This window comes from Tyto alba, unplaced genomic scaffold, assembly GCF_018691265.1.
Source record: "Tyto alba isolate M040663 unplaced genomic scaffold, T.alba_DEE_v4.0 Super-Scaffold_5, whole genome shotgun sequence".
NCBI classification, from domain to species: Eukaryota; Metazoa; Chordata; class Aves; order Strigiformes; family Tytonidae; genus Tyto; species Tyto alba.
Window position 1 is genome coordinate 1,702,654 of NW_024881326.1, and position 9,584 is coordinate 1,712,237.

The window sequence follows — 9,584 nt, forward strand, 5'->3', positions numbered from 1 at the left end:
AGAGATGACTAATGGTACTTGGAATAATCTATTTGGAATTGAGGACTTCTAGTCAGTTTGTGATGCACTTGTCTAATAACAGCTAGTTGCTACAACACTGGAGTAAAGGGCCAGAGAAAAGGAAGACAGACTATGACAAACATTTCTCACTTCTCTTGAGGCCAGCATCTAGGTTTTTCTTCTTTCAGTCAACAAAGATGACTATGAAAAATAAAAATCACATTCCAGAGCATTCCCATATGCAAACCAGGATTTTTTTTTTCCCATATTTAACCCTATGAGTAGTAAGATAAAAAAAAAGAATTTTTGTTTTGTTACCTGAGGACAAATTCAAAAGTACGATGCACGCTTGGTACATACATCATTCATTTTGCTGAATTTCCTGAGGGGACTAACTGTGCAGCAGTCTAATCCTAGGTGAGCTCAGCTTCTATTGTACTTTTTTTAAAAAAGAAATCTCCAAGTCGATAAAAAAATAAGAGGCTTGGGACTACCAAGTACTCTATTATTAAGTCAAAGAGATGCAGGCATTTATAGACGTCACTATGCAAAAGTTGCTGTGCTTATTTTATGTTAATATTCTACAGTTAAACAAATGTAGTGTGTGGCTAAGTATAATTGATGCTGATGAGTTTGGGGATAACTTGCCAATCACGTGACAGTGTACTGTCTTTGCATGAAAGAAGCATAAGCATGAACCTTATTTTGTGCTCTTCATACTGATAGTGGTTGGAAGCACCGTAACAATGTACCTGAAAAGTGCTTAGCTGCTAAGATGACAAGCAACCCGACAGGCAGAGGGAAGACAATGCAGTGCGAGCCAATGAAACAGAACTTGCTACTCAAGACTGAGTGACCACTCTGACTCTCCTTGTCCATCAAAGTCCCTAAACCAAAGGCAAAGTTCTATTGGGCAGATCTACAAAAATCTGAAATTGATTAAGAGGATAAAATCTTCCCAAGTGCAACTTCCAAGGGAAAGCTCTGTAGAGACGGAAAACTTCTTCAACATTATACTGCTGTTTATTATTCATTCAATGAATCTGAACTCATCAGATCCTTCTCAATTTCTCTGTGAATCAAATGGTCACAAGATTCTGGTGTATTTTAGGAAGACTATCTCAGAGCAGCTCACCAGGAGAAGCCTCTCTACTACAGATGAGATGATCTACATTAACTGTCTTCTCACTTGACTACATGGCAGTCTTAGAAAACCAGTAATATAAAGATAAATGCTGAGGATGAGTCAGGAACTCATAACACTGACTCACCACTTGTGAATGAGCTACGCAATCAAGAATAGCCTAAATTATCTTAGGTCATGTTTCCCTATGATGTATATGGATGGTTTGCGGATGCTTGTATGCAAGTGCAATGCCATGAAGCACCTAGGGCACGAGGATCTCCTTGGTTAATCAGTCTTACAGGTGACCTACAAAACTTCTGAGTTTGTTCACTTTTCACGTACATATAGACTGAGGAAGATTCCCCTTCTGCTTCAATTATTTTTTGCTCAACTACAGCTTTCTTGCTCTTTTTTTTTTTTTTTAATTAAAAATAGTATCTCTGACCCACTTCTCAGAAAGACTTAAGCGGGACTTGCATCCCACCATCTGCTCTCACAGTTGCTTGTGTAACCAGTACATGCAAACAGCATCCTTCCTTCCTCCCTTCCCCTCTCCTCCTCCATACACTACATCATTGTGTAGGTTAAAACTGCTCCATTGTTCTTGCCAAAATTGGTGCCCTGCTGCCTCCCTCAGCTTGGGAGAGGAACTAAAACATGGCAAACCACTCAGTAATTAACACAACTGATCAACAGGGGCAAAACCATTTCACACAAATTCTGAAGTCATGTTTATTTTGGAGGGAAAAAAAAAAAAAAACAAAACCACTCCTAGTACCCGGGCAGCTGGAAAGAAAGAGAAAAACTAAACAGTCCAGTAAAATTGTGAAGATTACAGATAAATTTAAAATGTGGATACTTTTTTTTTAATGTACTTATCCAGATCTTGTGCTAATGCATTACGAGGATAACATCACTATGTCAGGAGCATCAAAGCTGTGTGTGTCATGAGAGACAAACAGTTTTCTGAGAAAGCATAAAAGAGAAACTTCATACTTAATGACCTGGCTAAATAAGCCAGGCTAATTACCTGGCTAATCTTCAATAGCTTGTATATAAAATTTAAGTCTAGTTAAAAGTTGACATCCCCTTTCAAAAAAAACAAGAACTGTAACTTCTCCTAAGTTACTGAACTTACCAGCACAAGTTTCGATGACAGATTTGTCTTGCTTAATGCCAGCTGCTTTATTTTTCAGATCAATCCATTTTCCTATGACATCTCTTTCTATAGCTGCAGAATCCGCTACTTCAGACTGCTCATCTACAATGAAAAAAGGCAGCTTTGAACATACATTGTAAAGAAAGCAGGACTGCAGAAAAACAAAGTAGGAGGCAAATAATTCTCCACTTGAATGTGATCATTTTCCTTGTTGAGGGAAAAGAAACCCCCAAGCCACAGAACTATAAAGATATTAGTGATTTGGGGGTGAAATGCTAAGCAAGCTTCTGTCCCACAAAGTATCTCCTATTGCTTGTTCTAATCACCCCATTCAATGACAACAGAGGATACTCTGAGAAAAACTGAGACTACTGCTTAGAGCTGGTTGACACATTCAATTTTATCTGTAATGCTAACTTAACCTCAACCTACCTCCTCCCTCATTCAGCCTCATCGCTTATTTTCAGCCCTGCATAAGTTCTTTATCTGTGGCAGTACAAGTACTCTTGGGAGCTCAGGTGAACCGTCTCAAGGTATTGATCCAAGTGAAAAACAACATGGGACTGGGGAAATTAAAAAAAAAAAAACTGTATCAGCTCCCTGTTCTCCAGCTCGTTCCAGTGCAACTTCAGTTCTGCAGAAACTGAGGAAACAGCAAAGGTACGAAAGTGAATAGCTGGGAAAAGACAAAAGACTTCAGAGATCCGAAAAGTCACTGCCACTGACAGCAAGATGCATACGGTGTGGTCCCAGTTCAAAATCCCGAGCACATTCAGGAAGCACCTGATTTCTCTACTTCACAGGCTACTAACAGCAAATTCAGTGTGCTTACCCAAGGAAATAATGTGTCCCCATGGGGACACCAGCATGACAGGTTTTGTATAGTTTTTATTATTTATATATGCTGTTCTCAGTAAGATATATACTGCAGAAAGCTATAAATTTCCAAAAATATTTTTCTATGAATTATTCCCTAGTTTCTCATTTAGCTGGTAGTACTCAGATGACTCCATAATTTTATGAAACATTAACCTTGTAAAGACAAAAAGTGGTGACACTTATTAAAAAGCCCTCTGTGTACACAGCAAGGATACCACCTAGCACGTACTCCTTGCTGCTAGAAATAAAAGATTTCAATGGTCAGACATGGAATAGTTTAAAAAAAAACTGTTATATCTCCAGAAAATAAAAAAAAGGTTTATTAAAACCTATCATTTGTAAAAAAAAAAAAAAAAAAAAAAGCAAAACTGTTAAATCCATTAGACACTGTTCAATTACATCAACGTAGCATGTATTGACACCAAGGCAATGATCACCTCTTTATTAAGATTTCTGAAGCACTGGTATCTACTGCTATAATCTGTGCTATGACAAACAGGGTTTACATTCATGTATACATATCTGTCAACAAATTTTGTCCTGCACTGTTGGGATTTCATGTCTAAACAGTATTTTAAAAAGATTCCTTATGATAATGATGCTGGTTATTACTGCAGCATGAAAAACAAACAAAAAAAATACCACAGTAGAGTGTTGAATGGATGAGGAACAGGAGGAACGTCTCTACTGGAGTTATCTATAGGAGGAAAAGAAACATCTTGCCAATTTTAAAGTATGGACAAAGTTAATTAGATATTGGTATACGCCAGCTGATCAAGTTGAACTGAGTAGAATCAGTTTAAGAGAGTAACAGCTGACATTAAAATACATCTTAAGTCCACACTACTTTTAAAATTGTTAAAAGTGTTGTAGCTAATGTTTAAAGCTATAATATTTATATATGCTGACAAGCTCCCAAACCAAAAAGAAATTTTAGAATATATTAATCTCTTCAAGTACTCACAATACTTACCAGACCAAACTTTGAGAAAAGGAGAATGTGGAAGAATGACAGAGAACCCCACAGAGACAAAGGAAAACCTAACAAGACGTTAAGGCAGTTAGTCCTGCTGCCTGCTGCTTTATTGCTCATCTGATGCAGCTTTAAGGTACCATCTATCCCTCTTAAGTGTTTCAAGTCCTGGAACTTTCCTTGTGCCCTTGGAAAAATTATTTTACAGCCCAGCTACTTTTCATACAGGGTAACTCGGTCAAGTTATCTTGCAGAATTTTTTTTAACGTGCCAACAGAATTTCAGCATCACGTGATTACTAAAGAAGGGTTTCCATGGCCAAATCACACCCTTCTGCATGTATCTGTCAGCAAATCCCAAGCACGCAAAACACAGATCTAGGCAGCATACCGAGGTTCTGTTGCTTTGCACAGCAAGAACACTGTATGCAATTTTTCCATTTTTATTTTTGCCTGTTCACATCTCCACTGCACTGATTTAAAGCTGTGAAAGACAGCTCTCAAGCATGGCAAGCTCTGCATACCTGCATGATGTCGGCCTGCCAACCATGGCATGCTTTTCAACTTAGCTGACACTGTGGACCCCTTGAAATCCTCTGTGGAACAGTAAGATACAGATGGTTTGCTCTCTCACTGCCAGAAGGCTGCTTCCGCCTCGCTGGAGGGCTCAAAGGTATCTTCTGAATAGTCCAAACCACAGCTACTGGAACTCTGGCTCATTCCATCCACCACTTCATAGCTAGCAGAGCTATCTGCTGAGGCAGTCGTCATGGTGCACCACTGCAAACAAAAACAAAAGTATATGACAAATTCCCCTATAGAGGAAGAATGACTGGATTACTTATAGCAACGGGGGACGTATGGAGGACTGTTACAGCTTAGCTCACACCCAATTTAGCTACCCCAACTGGTGGATGAAATAACTACTTAATCAGCACACTAGATCAAGGCAACACCCTTTAAAGCACTACTGCTGGTCAAAGGAGTGCACATTAAGATCTGCGGGTAAGTGCACAATAACAATTATCACTGAACAGCAGCAGTGAATTCTGAGCAGCTTTCCTTTCATAGCTGTAGTGAATTACAGTAACGCTTGGATAAAATCATTCATGAAAACAAAAAAGTAATTTAAAAAATGGTATTTTTTTGCCTTCAGATTATTAAGCTTCTCACCACTCAGACATGCAAAGCCTCCTTGTTCTGCTAAGATTTTGTCTAGAAAAGTAATAAAGAAAACAAGAAGCATCAGCCAGCTGATGCTCTCAAATGAAGAGTCATGCTCCCAATGTGAAAAAGAGAAATAAAGTTCTCCAGATTCAAGCTCCAGGAACAAAACAGACCCCAGTTACCCATCATGTAATGGATTTATTTTAAAAGCTTGGTTCTTACTTGTTTTTTCTTACTTGTTTTACCCTTTTTTATTAGAATGATGCAATACTCCTTCTTCCTTTGAATTTAAGGACCTCAATAACTTTGTCCAGAGAAATTTTGCTCCACTTTCTTCCCTACCCTCCTGAAGTAAGTAAACATATGGGCAACATCCCTCTGAAGGACGCTTGCAGCAAGTCAGTCGTGGCTCCTTCATCAGAAAGATGGGAACTCCAACATGGTAACAGTAGTTAGACAAAGGCACTGTCATGCCTGTCATGCCTCAAATTCAGATATGCCTCTGGACTTGGTGTTTGTTACTGGGGCTTAAGTAAATTCGTTTTAAAGCTGCTGACTTCGGCCATTTCCCTACTGAATATGCTATGCTGCCTGTTTTACATGCCACATTATTGCCAAAGTCTTTCTGTGCACTTTGTGAAGTCTCTGCGACCCCAAAACAAATTCAGGGCTTCTTTCCCAAGGCTGAACTTCCAAAACTAAACCGTAGTGCCACATTTCCAGGTCCAAAACATTTTATTTTTGTTTTAACATGGTCCCAAACAGTAAAGAATTGTCCTGATCTAAACTTTTAAGTATCAATAAACACCAAGTAATTCTTTGTTCATTACACCACCACTGATTCAGGCTGGAGATTGGTTATTAAGATCAGGTGTACTGGAGAAAATCAATAGGAAATGCAAACAGAGAATCAATTAGTTAGTTCTCCAGCCCACAAGTGACATAAAAAGCTGCAGCTGCACAAGCACCACATGGATGATTAAAGAGTGAGAAGATTAATTTCATCAAATAACCTGACTAGCTGAACTAGAAATGCTTCATAATATCAGATATGACTGCTAGTAGCTAATTTTCACAGTGAAAAATAGGTATTTGTTACGACATCAGCAGATAAATAACTCAGAGGCCATAAGTGTACTTATAAAGAGCAGAAAAAGCATGTTTACAGACAACTTTAAAGTTGCATCTGTTACCATGCAGCTTTTATTCCTCACAAGGCTGAGTTAATATCTACCTTAGCAGATTGGCAGAAGGCAGGCTTAGTGCTTCAGAAAGGTTTCTGAAAAAGAGAAGCCGCAGAACTGTTCAAGTTACTTTCCCGAGAATAACTTTGTCTTACAGACACGGTGACCAAACCTTCACTCGCTGCTGATAACAGGCTGTGTGAGATGTCACTGAAAATGGGAAACACGTTAGAAAAACCACCTGGGGGAAGGAAGCTCCGTCCCCTCAGCAGGGGACAATAAAACCTACGTTTCCACGCGGTAACAGCCAATTAAGAAACTCTACACCGCGTAATTTCTAGTTAAAGGACAAAGGCAAGGGAGGTGGGGCGCTTGTGGTTTGTGGGGGTTAATTTCACAACCCTGCACTTCCAGGCTGAAAACATCAGTTTTTCAAAGCTATTTAAGATGCATTTTAATTGACCGATTCCCTTTTAGAACACCCGAAGGTCACCCAGACGTTTTGGGCGATCTTTTACCACACTCCCGGCACCGACACCCGGCCTTCCTTGATCCCAGGCCGAGCCCCGCCGGCACACGAACTCGCTCCGCAGTGCCCGAGCCCACGCAGGTAACTTGTCACCCGGGAGGGACCCGCGTCGCGCCGCCCCCCTGACCTTCCCCTCACAGCCGAGCCTTCCCTGCGGGGACCCGCGGCCCCTCAGAAGGCGCCCACCATCTCCTCACGCCGGAGCTCCCCGCCTCCCCTCAGCACACGAACGGTTCCCGCTGAACGACTCACCCCGGCCCGGCGCGGGGAGGCGGCTCCGGCCGAGGGAACGGGGCGGAGAGCCCGGGCCCCGCTTCCCTCCGCGCTCGGCTCCGCCCCGGCTTCCCGCCATTTCCCCTCACGGCCTCCCCGCCCCTCAGGCAGCCGGGGGCAGCGGCGCCTCCCGTTAAGCTCATACCTGGGCGCTAAAATTATGAGAAAATAGATATTCGTGGAATAGAATTATTAAGATCAATTTAAGATGTTGAAGCCACTTCGCCATTGTGCTGCAGAGCAAATACCGACCTTTTGAGGAATAGTTAGTATAACTGTAGGATAAAGAACTTGTAAATAATCTTGCTTGAGGCGGTTCGGCCTTGTAGAGGCAGGTGCAAAGAATCATAAAGACAAAGCTGCAAATTAGCAACAAAACCAGAGCAGGCCAGCCTTGGAGGACAAGATCTACGTGACCACAGGGCTGAGTTTGTGCAGAAGTAAGGGTCAGCTGGCAGACACTGTGAAGAAGACTATGAGCCTTCATCTGAAGACCCCCGACGACCACCTGAATCCTCCAACAGACACGTGCAAGAGATATTGACATATGCTAAATGAGTTCTCAGAAATGTTATGAATATGATAAAAATATTATAAAAATGCAATGACTATGCATGATTAAGGTAGTATACATCTTGTTTTCAGACACACATATTAGGAGGAGCTATCCCCTGTGTGTGCGGTGCGTAATAAAGAATGCCTACTTTCTAAAACTCCAAAATTGAGTCTTAGAGAGTGAATTAATTACCACTTCCCAGTAGCAAGACTAGTTCTCATTTTCATATAGTTGTTATTTTTCTATCGAAAGTGCAGCCTCGGTGCTGCCGGTATTACAACTTACAAATACCCCCATGAAATAGCTTGAATTTTAGAATATTATTTTGATTTTTTGGTTATATGGGTGATGCAGAGTTATAGGAGCTGTGAGAACATAGGATGTGTTGAGATCTTAGGCATGAGCAACTAGTATTGTGTTTGCCTCGATTGCTATGGAAATAGTTATGGTCTCTGAATTAAAACAATGGGTACCAGAAGAAACTGGCCTTGGTTTGGGAGATCAGCCAAAGGATGAAATGCGCATGTGCAAGGATGGAGTTCAATCAGCAGACACAGTGAGGAAGACTATCGAGGACGCCCATCCAACACTACCACTCATGTGCTAGAGATGTGCATATGATAATGATTTCCAGGAAATAACATGAATATGTTAATCACTACCCTCCCCTCTTTGATTGTAATATCAAGGATTACAATCAGCGAGGTTAACGAATGAATACTTAGAATAGAAGTGTGGATACGGTGAGGCAATTGATAAAACCAATCATTATAAAGGTCAAATTAAGAAGCGAGAGTTCTATGCATTTTTGAACCTTACATAACAATGACTCTGCTAAAAAAGTGTATAAATATGTTGTGCTTTGTACCTGTTGGTGAACACGTCTTTGGTGGAGCTATTCCCGTCTTCCCCAGGGCTGGAATAAAGAAGCTCCTGCTTATCTGCTTTGTGTAGATGAGTTTTCTTCACTTTGCGTAGATGAGATTGTGACTGCTAACACCAGGACACAGCTGTGCAGGCTGCCAGGCCAGGCCGAGCGTTGGCATGGGGGATGGCTACGCCGGGCCCATGGCTCGGGGTGCCGGGGACTTGGTGGGCAGCGTGGTGCCTCCCTGTTTTTGCTAGCTGTAGTGTAGCTACAGCCTTGGAGGTGACACTGTCATGGGAATAAGATGCCAGAAGTTTGTCTTTCTACCTGTAGCTTGAGCTCCAATTTTAGTAGGTAGGTTGTGATAAAAGCAGCTCTTCCGTACACTGGGATCTTGATTTAATGTTGCTATCTTAAGTTAGCTAATACCACATTTTTTTCGTTCAGGGAAGCCATTCCTTTTATCAGGAAAAGCTTATTCTTCAGTCCTGGGAAGCATAGCATGTTGTCTGTCATAGCATAAGTCACTGAGGTATTTTATCCTCCTAAGCACCTTGCGCAGTATTTAGACTGACTTGCCAAAGTCTCAGCTTGACTGAGATCTTTAGGACAGAGATCTTGTTTTCTCTCATGTTTGGTTAAGTGTAGCACGATGTTAGCAGCTCAAGTGATCTTGTTTCTCCTGAAAGAGAGAACTCTGTGCTGCAACTATACCTGTAATATAAAGTTTGACCAGCATAATGAGATAGATCCACAGTGTTGCAGAAGAATAAATATCTGCATCGATGCAGTGGAGTGTAAAGCAAAGTGGAATAAACAGGTCTGCCTACATATTGTTCAAATGTTTTACGATTCAGTCATTCACTGTTTC

The 9,584-nt window shown here is 41.2% G+C and overlaps 1 protein-coding gene across 1 annotated transcript in view; it reads right to left on the reverse strand.

Annotated features, from left to right (window-relative positions):
* The window catches only part of CUNH8orf48 (chromosome unknown C8orf48 homolog), a 117,154-nt gene extending 109,224 nt beyond the window's left edge, over positions 1-7,930 (reverse strand). The window contains 3 exon segments of the mRNA XM_042807251.1: positions 2,265-2,387; positions 4,661-4,916; positions 6,538-7,930. Of these exon segments, the coding sequence (XP_042663185.1) occupies positions 2,265-2,387; positions 4,661-4,907 (370 nt within the window). The 5' untranslated portion in view covers positions 4,908-4,916; positions 6,538-7,930.
* Between the last annotated feature and the right edge of the window lie 1,654 nt (positions 7,931-9,584).